The 21,554-nt window shown below is 41.2% G+C and overlaps 2 protein-coding genes across 5 annotated transcripts in view; one reads left to right on the top strand and one right to left on the bottom strand.

Annotated features, from left to right (window-relative positions):
- The window catches only part of LOC134839008 (uncharacterized), a 35,778-nt gene extending 34,727 nt beyond the window's left edge, over positions 1-1,051 (top strand). For all 4 annotated transcript variants that reach the window (XM_063854387.1, XM_063854385.1, XM_063854388.1 and 1 more), the window contains one exon: positions 412-1,051. In XM_063854387.1, the coding sequence (XP_063710457.1) occupies positions 412-828 (417 nt within the window). In that variant the 3' untranslated portion in view covers positions 829-1,051. The remainder of the gene's footprint in view (positions 1-411) is intronic.
- Positions 1,052-1,173: 122 nt separating this feature from the next.
- Positions 1,174-16,982, bottom strand: LOC134839007 (uncharacterized). Its single transcript, XM_063854384.1, has 5 exons — positions 16,225-16,982; positions 15,466-15,755; positions 14,459-15,253; positions 13,984-14,222; positions 1,174-1,667 (listed from the first exon to the last, which is right to left on the bottom strand). Exons 1-5 carry the CDS (start codon positions 16,631-16,633, stop codon positions 1,304-1,306), a joined length of 2,097 nt encoding a protein of 698 aa, XP_063710454.1. The 5' UTR covers positions 16,634-16,982; the 3' UTR covers positions 1,174-1,303.
- Between the last annotated feature and the right edge of the window lie 4,572 nt (positions 16,983-21,554).

Genomic DNA, 21,554 nt, shown 5'->3' on the forward strand with positions numbered 1-21,554 from the left:
CGAATATACCTAATCGCCAGTTTTTTTGTTCAGCTCCTTTTATCATACCACAATATGACATAATGACAATAATTTGAAAAACTCTTTTTTAAGACTATGTTCTGAACATTCTGTACCACTTGCACAGTAACCGGCTAGCCTAGTTTTCTATAATTACACTTACGGAGGACTTGAGCATTGTTACGCCTTAGAGAACTCAAAGTTTTATACTTTGCTTGACGAGGAAGCTATCGGTCTTTTTTATAATTATTTGGATGAAATTGCAGCATCAAAGATGCTAGCTTATCTTCATTTTCAAAATTCCGTAGAAGGCTGGTCCTCAAGGTTTCGCCTACAACGCTCAAAAACTCAAAGTTTACTGGACGGTTCCGTCGTTTATTATTTTGTTGTTGTATAAAAGTGGTATTTTAGGTGACGGAGGGTGACACTTACAATCTGCAGATGACGCTGAATGTGGTGACGAGGGTGAATGAGACGAACGCGGACAGGCTGCAGAGACATATCGTCAAGAGCATCCACTCCCAGTTCAACGCACACAAAGTGAACCTGCTCTCCCTCTCCGAAATAACTCACTGTGCCTACTGCGAACGACTCCTTAACACAACCACCACCAACCCATCCACATCCAACACCACAACTCCCAATAGTACACCTGTCCTCAACACCGCAAGTCAGGGTTCGAACCCCGCCCTCTCGGACACGTCTAAAAACAGCTCGGAGAACCAGCTGAACAACAATCACGCCTCAGTTGTGAATAACAAACTTCAAACGTCTAATACTCCGACCACGCCCGCGAAAGGTTCATTGACTAGCACAGCGACCCAATAATACAATACGATCGAGCGGTATACTTTGACCGAAGGTTCCGACCGATAATCCCAACCTCATCTAGAAATAATCTAATACTCAGTTTTCAATCTAACCCTTGCCTCCATAATCGCCAGAACTGGCAGTCAGAATACCGAAGTCCAAAATTAACTGGAATTACTTTTTCTGATGTTGCATAGAATAATTATCGAGTCACCAGCAAATTTAAGCAACTTTGCTTTTGCATTTTGTTTGTCACTCTACGTGTTTAACAATCACATGACCTATATTTTAGAAAAAACTATTTACAGGCTGATTAATCTAATCTTTGCTTACTTCGTTTTCTTACTAATTTTGCAAAACTGGTGCAATTAATCACTTTAATTATTGAAATCCGTATGATTAATTAGATTATTGCAAATCGATTTTTTTGTCAAGTTCAGCATAAGTTAGTTTTGCATTTTTGGTTATTTTTATCACGGCACAAACATAATTTTTAATTTTCAGTTTTAATGAACTTTATTTTTAAATTCAGCACAGAAGCAGAAAGTAACAATTTCGGTGTCACGAGTTTGGCAAACGCCGCTCCTTGGAGGTTCTCGTACTTTCTCACTATCTGATTGGTGGAAATATTGTAGGACACAATCTGGTGGTTGTCTGAATCGCATATGTATATGCTCATTTCGGTTTCCTGATCTGTCGGACATTTGAGTGTAGAAGCATTTGAGGAGTTGAATGAGAGTCCAATTGGCCATTTGAGCCGGTGTGTTTGTGAGTCTAGCTTGATGAACAGGTATAGCTGGGGTGAGAAAATGAGGACAACAGCATCATTGGCGTTGCTAATGGCAACCATACCAGAGCTGCAGAAACGATTAAAGTTAAGAATTACCGATTTGATGAAAAAATCTAATTTTTGAAAACTAATTTCAATCATCATTAAAATCTAGGCTAAAATTAGAAAATAGCTAAAGGAACGCAGTAGATTTTGTACAATAGAACATTTTGATCATCCTAGAATTGAAAAGGAGCTTGAAAAACCCATGATTTTCATGGAGGCTTAATTTACACCTGACTGTTGACCGCTCGAAGGAGGCTATATTAAAAACAGGGACAGATTTATAGGGGAGAGCAGGGGCCTTAGGCATTCCCTCAATAATTCTACCCCTGCAGATCCAAAGCGTCCCCCTTTGGTACTACTTTAAGACATCCATTTTCGGCTGATTGACTCTTAAATTGGTCTAAGAGCGCCTATGACGCCATCATCTACTAATTTTGTGAAGGGGGGAGCGCGCACCGAAAAACGCAATTTTTCGCCACATCTTTTAAAAATTGCCTAAAAACGATTTTTTGTTCCGTTTTTTTTCCACAAATTTGCCAGCGGCGCAGAAAATTTAATCAAAGTAAGGTCTTTATAGTGATTTAGGAGAGCTCAGAAAATCAATTTGGTTGGCCTAAAATGGTGGTTCTTAGCACATGTTGACTGCCTGTAAGAAACTTTACATGGGTGCCAAGAGCCTGCCGACCTTTGTCTCTTTGTATTATATTGACATATCCATTTTCAGCTCATTGACCATAAGCTTTTTCTAGAGGCGCATTAGGTGCCAAAATACACAAACTTTGAGGGGTAAGCGCAATTTTTTAATCAACATTTTTCAAAAAGTGCTCAAAACGCAATTTTGGCCTTTTGCTTTTTTTCAACTTTTTAACTGCAGCGCAGAAAATTTCTTCAAAATAGGGTCTTTATTGTGGTTTTTGAGAACACATATTGGTTGACAAAAAAAGGATTAAAAATTTTGATTTTTTTTGAAAATCCGCCTCCTCCCTTGTGCTGATGAAAAAATAGGGCAAAATTGTGCTGATGAAAAGAAAGGGATAAACGTAACAATGTATTTTCGAATAACTATAGCATCTAAGTCGGGGAATTTTCAAAATTCTGGCCTTTGAACGGCTCGAAAGGCAATGAATTTACATTCGGACAATGTTTTTACGAACTCTTTTTCACAGCACCAAAATTTGAGCTCCTGAAGGCGTTCACACTTTGGTAAAACACGGTTTTGGCAGACGAAAGTCTGTCAATGATGGTCGGCCAAGGCCGTTTGATGAACTAATTTAAATAGCTAAAAAAACAGAAGATTTTTTGGGCGGCTCGAACCTGGTTCCGACGCATATTTGTGTTTTAGAAAGGAAATGATCGAGCCAGTACTCGAACCTGCACCGAAACCACCGAAATGCTACTGTCCTTTTATTATATGCAACTATGATTCAAACTTGTTCTTTATTTACTACTAGCTCAGCAACATCCTCACCTCCCGAGGAGGTGAGAACCAGAGCAAGTTTAACGAAGGATCTTACCAATTGGCTCGATAGAGTCTTAACGGTTCTCGAGCGAGCGACGTTATCTTTGCCGTAGTGCAAAGCAGTTACTTGACCTAAAGGGTAGTGCCCACGAGGGCTGCTGGGATTGACAATCCAGACGAGATCACCAGTTCGTAAATCGCGGTTCGAATCGGCATACCACTTTGAGCGTTTGTTCAAGGAGGGGACATACTCCTTCAGCAAACGCTGCCAAATAGCTTTTGCGTAAGCTTGTGCTCTCACATAGCGCTTTCGCTGGTCGAAACTTTCACATAGCGCTTTCGTCGGTCGAAACTCTCACATAGCGCTTTCGTTGGGCGACGGAAAATTAACAGAGTGTTGACCCAAGAGAAAATGGTTAGGCGATAACGCTTCCAGTTCAGTTGATTTAGGACAAGCAGGCTTTATTGGATGGGCATTAAATGTTTGCTCCAAATAAAAACTGTTCGACAATACCTCAACCGTTAACTTGCGAATTCCAATGATAGCGTAGAGGACGCGTTTGCGACTGCGCACTAGCCTTTCTCAAGACTCACCATGATGCGGCACGGCAGGAGGATTGTTTTTCCGTTTGTTTTCCTTATGAATTAACAATACGGGAGCCTGCCTGTTCCAGCTTTGTACGCAAAGCAGAAGCTCTGTCTCAGCTTCATCTAAATTGGTACCGTTGTCTGACCACACCACACTTGGCGTACTTTGGCGGGAGATAAATCTTTCAATACTTATGGCACAGGAGCCGGTGTCGACAGACAGAACAGTTTCGGTGTGTACAGCACGGGTAGTCATGCAGGTTAACAGAAAAGCCCAATTTTTCTCAATACTGCGGCAAACAGTCACGTAAAATGGACCAAAATAATCCACAGCACAGCTGTGAGAGACCGATGGCGGTAACCAAGCCGTTCGACAGGGATGTCAGCCAGCAAAGAAGGTAACGCGCATGCCTTGGGTTTTCTGCAAATAAAACAACATCTTGCAACTCGCAGACCTAACACCACAAACCCCATATGTACAATGGAACGCAAAAAATCCAAGTGTTGATGGTTGTGGTCCAAGTGCAGATGCCTCAGAAACTTTTTCACCAACAAGTGACGAGAATCTAAGATGATGGTATGCATAGTTTCAAAACTGATTTTGACTAAGCGTTGAATACGGCACGTGGAACGAATGATGCCACCGGGGCCGATAAACGGTGAAAAACCTGCAATGCGACAACACCTTTTTAGGGTTTTGCCAGATTGAAGTTGTTTAAACGCAACCGAGAACAAATCGGATTGAGCCAATAGTAACAATTTATCTTTCGCAATTGCTAATTCGGCCGGATCGGTTATTTGAGCGGTAGGCCCGCAGAAGTCTTTGTGTTTCGGCAATAACCTCAACATAAAGCAAACGTACCAATGCAGTATCGTAAAACTACTATACTTCTCCCAAACAAATACGGGCTCTGACTGCTTTGAAGTACTCGTAAGAGCATGTGTCGATTTTTCTATGGTGCCGTCCACAGATTTCATTGAGAGGATATCACTAACAACATACCAATTTGGTTTGAAAGGCCACTCCTTGGCTAAAAGGAAGCTTGGACCCTTGCCCCAACAGCTTTCTTTAAGGCAATCTGCCGATAATCCGCGTTTCCCAGTGTCTGCGGGGTTATCTCTACTAATTACATGGTACCATCGACCCACAGTGGTGAGTTCTTTTATTTCACGAACACGGTGTGCGACAAAAGTCGGTTTATCGATGGAGTGAAGCCATTGTAACACCGTGGTGCTGTCGGTACACAAAGGTGCAAATTCCATCGATTGAAAGTGCCCATAGTTTATCTTCCCTCAACCTAGATGCCAGCAAGGCTGCCTGCAATTCCAGCCTCGGAATGGACAAAATCTTCCTTGGTGCTACTCTTGCTTTACCAGAAGCAAACGCAAATTCAGTTTTTGAGTCTCAAAATTCCGGGCACGAAGAAAACCAACCGCGCAAAACACATCTTGCGAGCTAATCCTAAACATATGGAGCTCACGTTGATCAAACGGATTAATAAAGTAGCACCGGGGAAAGCCTATTTCTGTTAGGACAAACAGGTTGGAATGCCACTCAGTGAAATACTTCCGAAGCGCTTCTGGTAAATGATCATCCCATTGTCGCCAAATGTCTTTACGAAGCAGGCGGGACCTTACCGAATAGGGTGCCACCAAACCAATAGGGTCGAAGATCAATGAAACAAATCTGAGAACAGTTCGTTGCGTAATGGATATTTGAAGCTCACGGTTAATCCGACGACTAACAACAAAAGAGTCACTTCCATGGTCACTTCCACGCTATCACATGAGAATTCAAAAGGTCTTTACCAGCCGCAATGTCCTTTACTTTTACAGTTACTTCAAATGAAGGGCATAAGTTTTCTTCAATTGCGGGAACATTACTTACAAACTTAGTGAGACGGAATCCTCACAGTTTAGGGAGGTTCACCAGATCCTTGCTTATTCTCATTGCGTCATCGCGGTTTTTGAATGAATCCAAGGAATCATCCAGATAGAACCTTCAAAGTACTAATCTAGATGCTTCAGGAAAACTTTTGAACGTTATCCCTAGCTGTTTGCTGAATTGCGACGTTTGCGCATGCCGGAGAGTTCAGAGCAACAAAAAAATACCAGATATACTGGAGAATTTCAACATCCGATGTGGCATACACGCGCCATGAAAAACGCAAAGAAGGTTGATCTCAAGGGGGTACGCCAACTTGGAGAAACATACCCTCGATGTCCGCGAAGACAGCAAACTGATGTTGGCGGAAGCGCATCAACTTGTGTAACAAATTTTGCAGTAAATCAGGCCCAATGTAAATCAGATCCAAAGATTGGCCGTCAAATTTTGACGCGCCATTAGAATTCACGGGCGGAGCGGAGCTGCGGATCGTGCGGTTTAACTGGAATGAAATAACCTTTATCGAGGTCCTTTTTTGTTGTCTCAGTGTATTTATTCTTTAAACCACTATCTTTGACAAGTCGTTTTTCAAGCGCCATGAACTGTGCCAGCATTGAGTAGTGATTGTTGGGTAAAGAACTGCTATCATCGGTCCATAGCATTCCTACCCAGTACCGCTCACCATCATGGTATGTTGTTGATTCAAGAAGGTTATGCGCTCGCTGATTGGCTGCAGAACAAACGTCAGCTTGTTTGTACTTTCTATAGCTTTCTAACTCATACCACGCTCTAACTTGACGAACAAGTTCCACGTCTTTGGCATTGCACTTGAAATATGTTGACAACAAACTAAACGATCAAGGGTGTGGGCCACTCAAAACCCATCATTCCGGCAGACGAACAGCCATTGGAGTTTTCCCGATCTACATCATGGTTATAATCAAGCGGGCGTATGTGGTAATAAAAATTCTGACCTATAACCATTTCGATGTCCGGATAACATTAATTTCATCGTTTACGCAAGCGGTTACATTGAAGGTTTAATCGGTGTTAATTATGTGATTGGATAGTGTGACTTCGACTACTTCGATCAAAATCATATCCGTTGAATTAAAAAATATAGGTTCAAATCAACTTTTTACCTGACAAGTTCAGACAGCGGGCCAAGCATGCAAAAAGCCAGGAGTGATTGCTCGCGGAATCACACAAACAAAAGCATTATTGGTTTTTGAAATAGTGAAACACTTAACTCAAAAACCTGAAGAAGACGTTTAACATCCTGATCGGACGCGGAACAAGATGAGGTTGATTTTTCCGCCGGATTTTTTCCGGTAGAAGACTTGTTTTCTTCTTTTCGAGGAGAAAATTTGCGGTCTGCACCATGCATGAGGACATTGTGCGTACTTTTGCAGTCAGGTTTAATGATTTTTCTAGCCTTCGAGCAATTACGGAACATGTAGTCCGCTTGTAGACTGGGGAAACATAGTTTTTTCTCCGCTGAAAACTTTGCGTTTTGAATAGGGTTCTTTTCCTTGAAGAGCTTGCATCCCCATAACGGATGTTAATCAGCGCACTGAGGACAGTGAGGATAATCAAACTTGTTCAACATAGCAATGAAAGCAAAAATTTGGATGGTGGTTTTTGCCTTGACGAGCTCCTCCGTTTTTGATTTACCGGGAAAGTTTTTCATACGCTCATGCGTTTCGGCCATTTCTTTCAACCATTCGTTGGAATCAAGGAAATTCGGACAATCCCAATTACGCCTGATCGTGTAGAACGACCAAGACTCCTTCATAGTCAAAGGCAATTTACATAAAACTTGATTCAAGATGGCGGTTCCTTTCAGATCGATCTCATATGACAACGTTCGAATTACAACAACGAGACTTGAAATTACACTTGCTAAAATAATCACGATTTCAGAATTGTGCTTTGTCACTGGTGGAACGCTGTTAAGTTTTTCGAGGTGGGAGCTAACGACGGTTTGAGTTTGCCCAAATTTTTGTTCAAGGACCTTTAGTGCGTCCCTTTATATTCGAACTGATAACGCGAAGTCCTCTTTTGCCAACTTAGCTTTCCCAGTTACCAGTGTTTTGAGGTACGTCAGCTTGACGTCAACCAAAAGAATTGATTGCGAACCAACCGCACTCCAAAACTGACCTATTCATTTCTGCCATTCTAACGGATTACCTTCATATTTGAAAGTTTCCATTCAGGTGATGAATCCATCCTGTTTGATGCCAAGACGTCAGCCAAGTCTCGAACGGATGTCAATTGCGATGGCGGATTGATATGATTCGGACAAGTTGGTATACGCACGATGCAGCCTGATTCAATGAATACGGCAGTTGAACGGACGAGCAAGGAATATCCGACGCATTCGGTGATTGCAAGGGTATTTGCCCATGTGGCGGAAAGAAATAGTAAATTGCTCCACCGCTTTTGTAGGGGAACGTTACGGATTTTGGAGAGGCAACAGATGTTAGTGCCTCAAACACGTGCGATGACTCGTTCAAATCTACAGGGTTGGAAACTACGGGGGTCGATGTTGCATTTGCAGGGAACCACGATGCGAGGTTTGGGTTATATAAGTGACTGAAATATGTGGGATTACCTACAGGGTTACTGTTGAAACAACTGCAGTGTGAGGAGCTAAATTTATGTACAAAGTACAAAGTTGATGGATTATTTTCAAAATTAGCAGACGTGGCGGCTCAAAATTAACCCACTGATTTACAACTGAAAACTGGTGTGGTTGTACTAAACCTTGATTTAAGTTTGACCCATTTTCGCCGATATTTTACTGAGTGTTAGTGTCGGCTGAAATCTGCGTAAGAAGTTTGGAAATCATGGGAGGTACTTCAGCGCCATGCATCATCATAGAAGACAAGCCACCTAATTGAGCCTTACAAACAGGAACATGCACCGGGGTGTTAGACGGAACCGTATTCAACCCAAGTGTGTGTGCGGTCGGTTCGGTTACGGTCACTACTGGAATCAAATTCGGTACATTATCCACCGACGTTTCTGTGCTTTTATCTGCTGTTTCCCTGTGAGAGCTTACCGAGCTAGCAAACAGGTCAACATAGTCGGAGTCTTCCTCTAATTCAGTTTCAGTTTTTTTGGCTTCAACATACTTTTTTTATATTCTCCTTGCGGATTTGTACTTCTTCCAACCGTGCTTGATTTCTAGCAAGCGCATTGAAGCTTTATTTTATCTCTCATTCTCTTCTGTTTTTAATTTAGCCAACAACAACTCTTTTTTTCGTTAATTGGAAGGCATTGCAACTGTTTTTCTCCTAGCTGAAACCCTAGACTGATGTGAACTTTGTGTTTTTTGGAACATTTCGAGGAAGCCACTTCCCGGAACACCCTGAAACGGACCTTACTTCATTACCTACATAGTTCCTAGTTTTCTGAATTACCTCAACGTTTCTTTTTGTCACCGGATCAGGCCACGTTTTCATTCCTTGCAAATCTTATCTCTATTAGTAGCCTTTTCCGCCATTTTACTTATCTCATCTTTTTTGAAAAAAGCATTTTCCAGGAAAACATTTGCGTTCCTGATGTAATTCACAACAATCACTTTTCGTTTTTTGTTCTATATGGCTTCTTGAATGTATTTAGGAACATTGAAGAGCTCAATTTCCAAATTACGCAGAGACTCGAGAAGTTTTTGTACTTTCCGGCCTAATTTTTGATTTAATTTCACAAACTGTTACGAAGTGTTTTTACAGTTAAAGAGAGGGACGAATCAAACGTTAATTCAAAACAAAAATTATACAAAACGATATTAAAGCACTGAAACACAAATGCAACAACTTCTACCACCTCGACAAGGCCAAACTTCTGAGCTTAAGACCTGTACACCTCGGCTAGCTTCTACTGCAATTTGACCAAGATGAGAGTGCGTTGCTTTATTTTTCCTCTTAGTCTTAGCAACAAGTGTTTTGAGTGTTTCGCCGTATCTGAGAATGATCCGGAAAGTTTTGATCTCTAATTTATTGGGCTGGTGTAAAGCAAAGTACTGTTTGCGCAAACGCTTATCCTCAGCGTTTCGATATGAAGTGATCGAATATGCTGATGGTCAGAGTACCTGAATTGTTTAATTGCGCACAAAAACTTTCTCAGTTCCTCTGTGTTGACAATACATGATGGCAATAAAATAAGTTCGTTAGCGTGTTAGGATGGCTACAAGTTTATCTTCGGACAAAAGGTTGAAGTTATTGCTGCGATGCCTACTAATTAGGTTAGTTATGAAGTCGTGATAAATCACGATATTCGAGTGATGGTATAAAAATGACTCAAAATAGTGATGTACAGTTCTACGGGGGTTGACAGCGTTCGGGTTAGGACTATGACTGGGTATGGCTATGTAAGTATTAATTGATTACGGAGTGACGCGGGTAGTTTTTCTAGAGCGTGATGCAACGAGCTTGCAGCGATAACAAAAACATTAATGGTTTTATACAAAGCAAACGGAGGCGGCGGGTTTATTTACCTTACAAAAGTTTCGGGTAGACTTAGCGGCCGTCATATAAATTAAGTCAAAAAATTTTTAACCACTCGGAAAAAAACATGAGGTCGCCGGAGCAAAAACTAATTTATACGGTTAGATTTTTTTGATATAGATTAGACTAAAATTTTCAAGCGTTCCGGTTGAGGCCGTTACGTGTTGTTAGAAAGTCCATTTTTGAATTTAATTTCAGTTTTTGATAACGGGACGTTTACCAGATTCGAACAAGCTGGTTCCAAAACCTTCGCCCAAAATTCTACAAAAACTCTAACACTTGCTTTTGTACTAGGTCCGAAATTTTGGCCCAGAATTTTCAGAAAAAAATTGTCAGTTTTTGACCGTGTTTGCCACGCCAGCAGCACTAACATTTATCGAACAATTAGTTAGAGCATGGATTCAAAATTTTTTTGCACAAATAATAGCTTAGCACATTGGTTAAAATCGAGAACAAAATCTTCTAAAGTTTAAGAACGCAAAAACTGAGTTTGGGTGTTTCTGACAGTTTTCTGTGTTTTAGTACGCAATGGCATTGCTCTCTGACTCGCTCTCACACACTGGGTAGTCGACCCAATATACAAGGTAGTCGTCCCATCACATAGGTTACCGCAACACACAGGGTAGCAGCCCCAACACACAGGGTGGTCGCCCCAACACACAGGTTACCGCAACACACAGGGTAGTAGCCCCAAACACACGGGTCGCCGTCCCAACACACGCGGGGTATCACAGGATGGCAGGGCATCACACGCAGCCCCAACACACGCAGGTTATCACACAAATTCATTTTTTCCAGTATCAGTCTCAAAAATTTAGTGTTGTGTTGGTCCACAGCACTCGGGGACCCCTCTGGGGCCGCCCTTCCGAGATGAGATCCCTCTGATTGCTAATAACGAACGGAACGAGTGAATGTTTCTTATATAAAACTAAGAGGGAGTGGATTGGGGCTGTTAGAGGTAGTTGAAGTGCATGAGTAAGAGGACGTTTGGCAGACTGAGTATGATGGGTCCGTAGCCGGGAGAGTAGTCGTAGAGTTCGCAAAGGGGCTGCCACCAGTTTGTAGTTACGGGGCACAAAAACGAGTGCCTTCTGCGGGATCTGCACCAGGTACAGGAGCTCATGCTCCTTGGGTCTGGTGATATGAGCTGGAATGAAGGGGTACTGAGGGGGTTCGAAGTTGGGACTCCGCCACTGGGACAACAACTGCTGGATCACCCAATTGGAGAGAGGAGGCAGGGAAGAACTATGCTTTGCTAATCCCGGGTCGCGGCATCAAAATTGTGCTGATGAAAAGTTGGGGATAAGCGTAACAATGTATTTCCGAATAACTATCACATCTAAATCGGGGAACTTCCAAAATCTAGCCTTTAAACGGCTCGAAAGGCAAAAAGTTTACCTTTGGACAATGTTTTTTAACTCTTTTTCACAGCACTAAATTTTTGAGCGTCTGATAACGTTCACATTATGGCGAAACACGGTTTTGACAGACTATAACCTGTCAATCAAGGTCGGCCAAGGCCGTTTTATGAACTAATTTCAATAGCTAAATAAAACAGAAAAAGTTTTTTGGGGGGTTCGAACCTGGTTACCGAACGTTGATGTATGTCCCGTCAAGTTCGACGCATATTTGAGTTTTAGAAAGGAAATGACCGAGCCAGTACTCGAACCTGCACCGAACCCACCGAAATGCACTGTGTATACGCCCGGCTACTGACCTTTTATTATATGCAACTATGATTCAAACTTGTTCTTTATTTACTATTAGCTCAGCAAAATCCTCACCCGCCGAGGAGATGAGAACCAGAGCAAGTTTAACGAATGATCTTACTAATTGGCCCGATAGGGTCTTAACGGTTCTCGAGCGAGCGACGTTATCTTGGCCTTAGTGCAAAGCAGTTACTTGACCTAAAGGGTAGTGCCCACGAGGGCTGCTGGGATTGACAATCCAGACGAGATCACCAAGTTGTAAATCACGCTTCGAATCGGCATTCTATTCTGAGCATTTGTTCAAGGAGGGGACATACTCCTTCAGCAAACGCTGCCAAATAGCTTTTGCAAAGGCTTGTGCTCTCACATAGCGCTTTCGTCGGTCGAAATTTTCACATAGCGTTTTCGATGGTCCAAACTCTCACATAGCGCTTTCGTTGGGCGACGGAAAGCTAACAGAGTGCTGACCCAAGAGAAAATGGTTAAGCGTTAACGCTTCCAGTTCAGTTTAATTAGGACCAACAGGCTTTAATGGATGGGCATTTAATGATTGCTCCACTAAAAAAAACTGGTCGACAATATCTCAACCATTAACTTGTGAGTTCCAATGATTGCATAGAAAACGCGTTTGCGACTGCGCACTAGTCTTTCTCAAGATCCACCATGATGCGGCGCGCCAGGAGGATTTTTTTCCATTTATTTTCCTTTTGAATTAACAATACGGGAGCCTGCCTGTTCCAGCTTTGTACGCAAAGCAGAAGCTCTTTCTCAGCTCCATCTAAATTGGTACCGTTGTCTGACCACACCACACTTGGCGCACTATGGCGGGCGATAAATTTTTCAATCTTTAAGGCACAGGAGCCGGTGTCCACAGACAGACCAGTTTCGATGTGTACGGCACGGGTATTCATGCAGGTTAACAGAAAAGCCCATCTTTTCTCAATACTGCGGTGAACAGTCATGTAAAATGGACCAAAATAATCCACAACACAGTATTGAGAGACCGATGGCGGTAACCAATCCGTTCGACACGGATGTCTGCCAGCATGCTTTGGGTTTTCTGCAAACAAAACAACATCTTTCATCTCGCAGACCCAACACCACAAATCCCATATGTTTAATGGAACGCAAATAATCCAAGTGTTGATGGTTGTGGTCAAACTGCAGATGCCTCAGAAACTATTTCACCAACAAGTGACAAGAATCTAGGATGATGGGATGCTTAGTTTCAAAACTGATTTTGACTAAGCGTTGAATACTTCCCGTGGAACGAATGATGCCACCGGGGCCGATAAACGGTGAAAAACCTGCAATGCGACTAGACCCTTTTAGGGGTTTGCCAGATTGAAGTTGTTTGAACGCAACCGGTAATAAATCGGATTGAGCCAATAGTAACAATTTATCTTTCGCAATTGCTAATTCGGCCGGATCGGTGATTTGAGCGGTAGGCCCGCGGAAGTCCTTGTGTTTCGGCAATAACCTCAACCTGAGGAGGCAGGGAAGAGTTACGCTTTGCTTATCCCGGGTCGCGGCATCAAAATTGTGCTGATGAAAAGTTGGGGATAAGCGTAACAATGTATTTCCGAATAACTATCACATCTAAACCGGGGAACTTCCAAAATCTGGCCTTTAAACGGCTCGAAAGGCAATAAGTTTACTTTTGGACAATGTTTTTTTTAACTCTTTTTCACAGCACTAAATTTTTCAGCGTCTGATGGCGTTCACACTTTGGCGAAACACGGTTTTGACAGACTAAAACCTGTCAATCAAGGTCGGCCAAGGCCGTTTTATGAACTAATTTAAATAGCTAAATAAAACAGAAAAGGTTTTTTGGGGGGTTCGAACCTGGTTACGGAGCGTAAATTTACGTCCCGTCACGTTCCAAGCATATTTGAGTTTTAAAAAGGAAATGCCGTAGTCGGGATTCGAACCTGTGCCGAACCCGCCGAGACGCACTGTGTATACGCTCGGCTAGTCCTTTCTTAATATACAACTATAATTCAAACTTGTTCTTAATTTAATATTTGCTCAGCAACACTCCTCGAGAAAATCCTAGATGCGCCCTTGCTTGTCTTAATTCAAAAGTTAATCACTTAAAGCCGAGTTTATGCTGGAAAAATTCTGAGGTTTTTTGGAGGCTCACTTAAATTTTTGCAGAAAAAAAGGTGTAAAATAGTCTGTTTTACTTTGGTTCATGAGCGACGTAGTGGACCTGTTGCAAACCATGCGCAGTTCTGTTCACGATTTGAGCTGTGGAGCAGTCGTACACACACAGTTCCGGCTTGGACACTCTGGCTATTACAATCACGACGCCAGGCGCCGTCTGATTGGTCGATTGATTGGCCAATGGGGATGCAGTGGTAGTTGAGGACTGGAAGTTAGTGAGGGCGAAAGCACATGTTTTAAGGTGGCACACTTTCTCAACCTTATAAAAATAATGAGAATATATCAATTATCAAAGATCCAAAAACAATATTGACCTGATTGAAGTTTTGAATCCACTCTGTATCCATTCAACTTTTTTCAAAATTATGCCCATATGTCAATCTTAAAAATAGTTTTCACTCTTTTATTGAAAAAGGACATGAATGTCGCATCGACTAAACAAAAGTCAATGTTTTGGTACCTTTCAGTGGTGATCTAATCATAATTTTATTTCACCTGAGGGTTCTCGCCTGCAACTGTCAGCCCGAAGACACCTTCCAAAGACTGCACAGAGAAGTACAACACGTTATTCTTGAAATCAAGTCTCCAGGGAACTGAATGCACTTCAATATTAGCTTGATGATGCCCTAAAAGTGAGTACTGGAGAATCGATTTCCCGTTTTTGAATGCCACGAACAGCCTCTGGTGTTCCTCGTCGTACGCTATGTCGCGAACAACAAGCGATGCTAGATTCGATTTTCGGAAATGTTCGGTTTGTGCGACCTGATTCGGCTGCACGACTTCAGCTCCCAAAGACTCCTCGGGTTCCTCGATGATGGTTTGGATATCAAGCTGGAACTCGGGTTTAATGCTTGGAGGAAACAACTTGTAACTCGCACTGCGAATCGAGTCTTGGAACGATTTCAAATCCTCACTGGCATCAGGATTTGTCCATGTCGTCATCAGGCTGAGCTTCGGTAGTTCGTACTCGAAAGCCGAGAGCACTTCGGTTTCCGAGCTCACGAGTTGCGAGTTATGAGCTATCAGCTCGTGAGCTGTAACAGACTTTGGACTGTGGTGGATTCTGTCAACTTGAAGTCTGAGTTTTTGTGAGCTATTTTGGCACTCTCGAATTTGCATTTCAATTCGATCGAAACTTGATGTCATGTTTTCAAGGTCAGAAAGTAACTGGCGTTCTTGCTCGTCAAGGCAGTTTCGCAGTTGGTCAAATCTTTCCATGACTTTTTCTTTGGCGTCTTCTTGGAACTCGAGACAACTGTTTTTAAAACTGTCCAGTTCATCGGCTCTTATCTAATAGAATAGCAAAGGCAAAGAATATAGTTTTGACTAACAATCATCCGTTTTTTATGAACATGTAACCTTATAAAAATTTAAAAAAACAGCTTGTGAAACTTGAGAACAGTGTTTATGCGATTAAAACTAATTTTTTTTGAACTCAACTTTTTGGTAAAATTACTTTTATGTCAGTTGGACGTCAATTATTTTTGAAAATATAATCTAACCTGAAGTTGTCGTTCCCTCTCGAGTCGGACATTGTTCACGCCTTCAGCCACCCGAACTAACTGGCTCTTGTGCTCCTCGATCGGCCGTAACAAGTGACCCCGATGACTCATCCCCGCAACACACTGTGAGCAACAATCGCAACTGCAGTCGACACAGAAGGAGACCACGAAATCCCGATGCATCTGACATAGTTTGGGTCGCACGGCGCAATTCGAACTATCAGTGAAGGTGTGGAATTTGGTGACCTTGTTGATCAGATGAGCTATTATGCAAGAGTCAATGATGTAACCTGAAGCGCATAACTAAACCTTTTTATGGGTTTAATAGGTCCTAATTTTATTTCCCTTAACTCACAAAAACCATTTTGGATTCAGGTGTTTTTTTTTGTTCACGCAAATTTGGGTAACCCAGACGCAAAGCGTCGTATTATGTCGAGTGATATACCGTATTGAAATACTTCAATTCGCGGTGCAAATTACGGTGGAAAGTTTTCCCGGTGTCGAGAAAAAAGTTAAATTAGTTTATACTCACTGAAAACTGTTGTAAGTGAAAATACTTTTTTCAATTATTTGTTGCACAAGCTGATATAGGGATTTCCCTTCTAATTTAGAGTAAAAGAGATCTCGCCTTTTAAAACAATCTTCCTCCCAAAAGTAGGCTTTCGACATTTGACAGAGATTTTTAGTTAGTGATTGACATGAGATCTGTCTGGATAATATTCCTTTTCAAATGTTTATAAGAAGATTTCACTAACGTACCATCGCATTCCAAGCACCAAAAACAGCTCATCTCTGGAGTCCCAAAAGTCTTCGGATTTCCAAACTCAAAGTCTTCATCGCAGTTTGAACACTTGCGAATGCCTGGCCTCCACCGAGCAGAAGTAGCAGAAAGCCTAATACCCGATCCCCCTGTTACACTTATCCCACTGTCCAAATTAGCCGAAGACACCGCTAAGCCTTCGTTAGTGTGTGGAATATAGCTATTGAACAAAGTGCTACAAGAAGGATTTCGATTAAATGACATGTCGTGTTGGTGAGCGTTCGTAGTTTGGCTGGGGTTGGAACTCGAGCGTGATTGGGCAGAGTTAAAAGCTCGTGCAGTGTTCTCGGCAAAAACCGAGTTGTGAAACGACAGGTTCCGACTTAGTGTCTGATTATGGTGTTCCATGTGTAATAAGTGGTTACTTACTTTTCGGCTTTATGAAAGTTTTAGACTTTTAAAATTTTTTTCTTCATATTTTGCCTTGAAAAGTTAACGAATATGAAATTTGAACAATCTCATTTTGAACTATTAGAATCTCGTGAGTTTTAAACGGTGTAACTTGCTGGTACAGATAAAGGGAGGACAGTTTTGCGTAGTGAGATTAACAATAAAAAAACTTCCAAACCAGCTAAATTGGCTTTTGAAAAAGTTTACATTGTTTGATAAATATTCGCGAATACATGCAAAATTACCTAATGTTATTTATATATATAGTTTATTGTAGTCACTCACTTAGAATGTTTTTGACAAGTGTAGTTTTGAGATGAAAAATCGTTGTGTTTGGATAATTAGTTATAAAGTCATAAGTAGTTTTTAAGAGTAATATTGAAATGAACGTACTACTGTTTTTCACACCATATCAGCCGAGCATGACGCTCATACGAAGATACTTTCAATCATTCAAACTAATTGATTAATTTTTTAGAGAATAAATTGTAGAAAGCCTTGAAAAATTTTAGCTTGGATTTAATTTTTTCTTCATCATTTTAGTAAAATCTTGAGTCCCAAATTGTAAAGGCCAACCAAAATCTCTTCAAAATAGTTGCCAGGCTCCCGCGGTACGTGAAAATTAGCTTACGTTTATTTTTAATAAAGCTCATTGCAATGAATTATCAATTTGAATCAATGTGCTCATATTTCGGTGCAAAATAAAGGAATAGAAAAGAAAATAAGAAAAGTTTCTTTCTTTCAAGTTTCTGTTTAAAATAGTTTATTTTAGCCAAGGACTACGATACGGTAAATTCTCGACATCTTAGATTAAAAGTCGGCGAGACTAAAAAACGTCGACCAATTTCAATCGGTGTCGGCAAATCGACTGCAAATTTTGTTCGAGTCACAGAGTTGACAACTGACATGGTTGACCTATCAAGTTTGACGTAAATAAAGACCAACGGTTTTATAGAACAACTCATGCAATATAGAACAACTCATGCATTCGGCACGTAAATCGATCACCGTAATCCGAGTAAAGCTATGATTTAACTTATCCGGACAAAATGAAACAAAAAAAAAAACAATTTTTAAACGCGTTTTTTTTCAAGTTGGGCTGACCTTAGACAAAAAATGACAAGAACCAACGTTGCTCAGACTCTTACAGTAAATATTACGAGCAATTTTTTTCAAACAAATTTCGGGGTCAAAATTCACACCAAAAATGGGTTACTTTGGCTTCTTTTAGTCAATCAAAAATTACGCTAAACCTAACAAAAAGTATTTTTTGGCTTTCAACTAACATTATATTCGTTTCGACAGATTTCTGGTGAAACACTGACTTTTATGCCAAAATAAGAAAAAAAAATCGAGAAGTCGATGACACCATTTTAGCAAAATGTATGAATGTGCAATAGGGCGTCAAGTCGTAACAGGCATCAATTCGTTAAAAATTACAATACTCAACAAGCAACAAATCGTAACAAGGCATTGACCAGTAGCATACGCTTGCTCAGCTGCCATTACACCCGGCTTGAGAGAAATTTTGCTCGTGAATCAGTGTTGCCAGTTCAATTTACTGTTACGAAATATGACTTGTTATCCATTGTCATCTGTTATAAATTGTCGCATTTAACAAATTGTTCCATCTTGGGAATTACCATGACTAGAATTTTCATAGAATTAAATTGTAGAATTGAAGGAATAGCATTTTTAGTCTATGGAGGTCAACCCGGTGGGCTAGACTTTTAAAAATCAAATTGGTTGTTACAATCAAGTTTGAATGCGTTAGTTACAATCATAGTTTAGCTAGCAAACTACCATGTTTTAAATATCATGAAAACATTTGTTCCAACAATCGAAACCTACTGAGTCAATAGATAAAAAAATATTACTTTTTCAAAAAATTCAAGGTATTTTGAAGGGAGAAAATTTTGTTCTTGGATTTGCTGGTTTTTGAAAACATTCCAATTTTAGTCAACCTCCTCAAGCGCAAGCGTCATTTTAAGGTTGTTTTTTTGCTGGAAAATCTGCCTTCCGAAGTTCAAATTAAAAAAATTACGTCGACAATTTTTATAATTTAAAACATTTTGAAATCTGTGGCATCCCCCCTCTTTTTTAAAATAACAATAACATTAGTTTTAGCAAATTGTTTTTCATTTTTAACAGGCCAAACTGAGTTCCATAAAAAATTAAAATCGCAAGCATTTATGATTCCATTACGAGAAGGAAAGACAGTCCAAATAGCAGTCTGGAGTTTTTCAAGTCAAGTTTTAACACGTTACAATCTTTTTCATCCGGCAAACTAGCATGATACAGCAACCATGATAACATTTTTTTTCAATACTTAAAGCTGACTAAGTCAAAAGATTTAAAAAAAAGTTTTTCAAAAAATTTGCCGTTTTTTGAAAGTAGAAAAATTTCTTCCTGGATCCGCTTTTTTTGAAAACAATACATTTTTATTCGACTTGAGTAGGGGGGGGGGGGTAAAGTCATAAAGCTGCTACTTTAGAGAGGTCTTTTTGGACAACCATGAGAGGTTGTTTTGTTCATTACTCTTCAAAGCCCAAATATACCAATCAAAGTCCAAATAGGGTGGAAACTTGGATACGCACTGCCAGTGAAAACTAAATACGAGATAATTGAAAACATTTGGAAACATGAGGCTCATGATTGTCCAAATCATAAAGACACAAATTAAAGATAACAAGAATTTTGTCAAGAAAAATCACTTCACGCAAGTCAGAGTTAGATGATGGACTCGCAAGCTGATCGAACTTCCGAGAAAGACCAACACGACCCGTTCATGGATGATAGCTCTGGACCAGATCAAAGAACGAGAAGACAGCCTGAAGCGCCTGGAAAGGGGCAATGCAAAGAAATAAAGGAGTTGGGCCAAGCAACAGAAAGGGGCAGAGGAGTCAGCTAACCGGAAACTGGAAGAAACTTCTGCAAGAATTGTTCGAAACTGAAATAAGAACTTCTTCCTCCGCGAAATTCTTGATCACATCACATGACATGATGATAAAGGGAGACAAGGGTCTGAAAATTTGCAACATGTTAGCCTTGCCTATAGGTCGCGATGATTCCGGGTTGAGTCTAGCAAAGAGAAAAGGTGCGATGTGTTTTTTGGGCTGGATAAATTCGGTAATTCCTGATCTCGTAATCATGGCATGTCACCAGAACACTATGAAGCGGAAAGCCTCAGTAATACGAGTCTCAAGCATTTTCTTGAACATATACCAGAGTGTGGTGGTCGAACGGGACGATCATTCGAGAGAATCTCTATAGAACCATTTGAAGAACGATGAGATCAGAAGTTTTTCTTACAAGAAGTTTAATAGCAGTCATGATGTTCCTCGCCTGTTTATGAGAGCCGAAGACTACTCAAAACCATCGAGTGGAGGGGAGTAGCAAAACGTATAAGGCATCATGGTAGTCTCCTACAACCTGTTCTTGGATGCTGAGGGAGGTGAAGCATACATGAAGTTCGACGACATCGAACTATTAATCTTTTGGACGGATAAGGTGATAGAAATAGATGTCCTGGATAGAGAGAAGCCCGAACTACGGTTGCTTCTTGAGAAAGGATCCAAGATCATCTTTGTACCTCGATCAGAAAAGAGGATGGAAGCAAGACTTGGTGGTGAAAAGAACGAATTGGTCACGAACCTTGGCTTTGTATGGAAACTTCGATGACCGCATCCACGAGCGAGGTTGAATTGTTGAAACACCGAAAAAGTCCGAGAGTTGCTCGTAAGGGACGAAGGTCTTGGGGAGTTGATTGTACTACACAAGCTGATGCTGAGGCACCAGACAGCATTGGAAGACAAGTGGGAGAAATCAAAAACTGAACGGAGCCAGGCTCTTGCTTGGATCTGGAACCAAGTTAACGACTTAAATGTAAAGGGAACTCCTGTGTGCGAATCCAGTCGTTTCAGAAAAAGGATGTGTTTGCGTGATCCTAGTGACTTCACAGAAAGGGACAAGAATGACATACAGATACTGGCGGCTTGATACGCCAGCACGACTGTGAACCTAGCTACCTCGCTCGGATGCTTCGCATGAAGGAGCAGTCTAGAATCGCTATAACTATTTGAGACCAGACATATCACATTGTCACTGCGATCAAGATGGACACGTAGCCTGGAGGTCTCCAAATGAATCAGAAACAAATCAAAAGATTGGAAAGTGGGCCTTGAGGCTGAAATGACATACCCGTGATTGAAACATATGGGCTGCGGGAGTAGCAAAACGTATAAGGCATCATGGTAGTCTCCTACAACCTGTTCTTGGATGCTGAGGGAGGTGAAGCATACATGAAGTTCGACGACATCGAACTATTAATCTTTTGGACGGATAAGGTGATAGAAATAGATGTCCTGGATAGAGAGAAGCCCGAACTACGGTTGCTTCTTGAGAAAGGATCCAAGATCATCTTTGTACCTCGATCAGAAAAGAGGATGGAAGCAAGACTTGGTGGTGAAAAGAACGAATTGGTCACGAACCTTGGCTTTGTATGGAAACTTCGATGACCGCATCCACGAGCGAGGTTGAATTGTTGAAACACCGAAAAAGTCCGAGAGTTGCTCGTAAGGGACGAAGGTCTTGGGGAGTTGATTGTACTACACAAGCTGATGCTGAGGCACCAGACAGCATTGGAAGACAAGTGGGAGAAATCAAAAACTGAACGGAGCCAGGCTCTTGCTTGGATCTGGAACCAAGTTAACGACTTAAATGTAAAGGGAACTCCTGTGTGCGAATCCAGTCGTTTCAGAAAAAGGATGTGTTTGCGTGATCCTAGTGACTTCACAGAAAGGGACAAGAATGACATACAGATACTGGCGGCTTGATACGCCAGCACGACTGTGAACCTAGCTACCTCGCTCGGATGCTT

This window comes from Symsagittifera roscoffensis, chromosome 2 (assembly GCF_963678635.1).
Source record: "Symsagittifera roscoffensis chromosome 2, txSymRosc1.1, whole genome shotgun sequence".
Classification (NCBI taxonomy): Eukaryota; Metazoa; Xenacoelomorpha; order Acoela; family Convolutidae; genus Symsagittifera; species Symsagittifera roscoffensis.

Coding starts and splice junctions, on each gene's coding strand:
- LOC134839007 (XM_063854384.1), bottom strand. CDS start 16,633: ATGGAACACCATAATCAGACACTAAGTCGGAACCTGTCGTTTCACAAC. Junction 15,756..16,224: donor TTGGTGCTTGGAATGCGATG/GTACGTTAGTGA, acceptor TATGCGCTTCAG/GTTACATCATTGACTCTTGC. Junction 1,668..13,983: donor TACGTCGCTCATGAACCAAA/GTAAAACAGACT, acceptor TCGTTTCTGCAG/CTCTGGTATGGTTGCCATTA.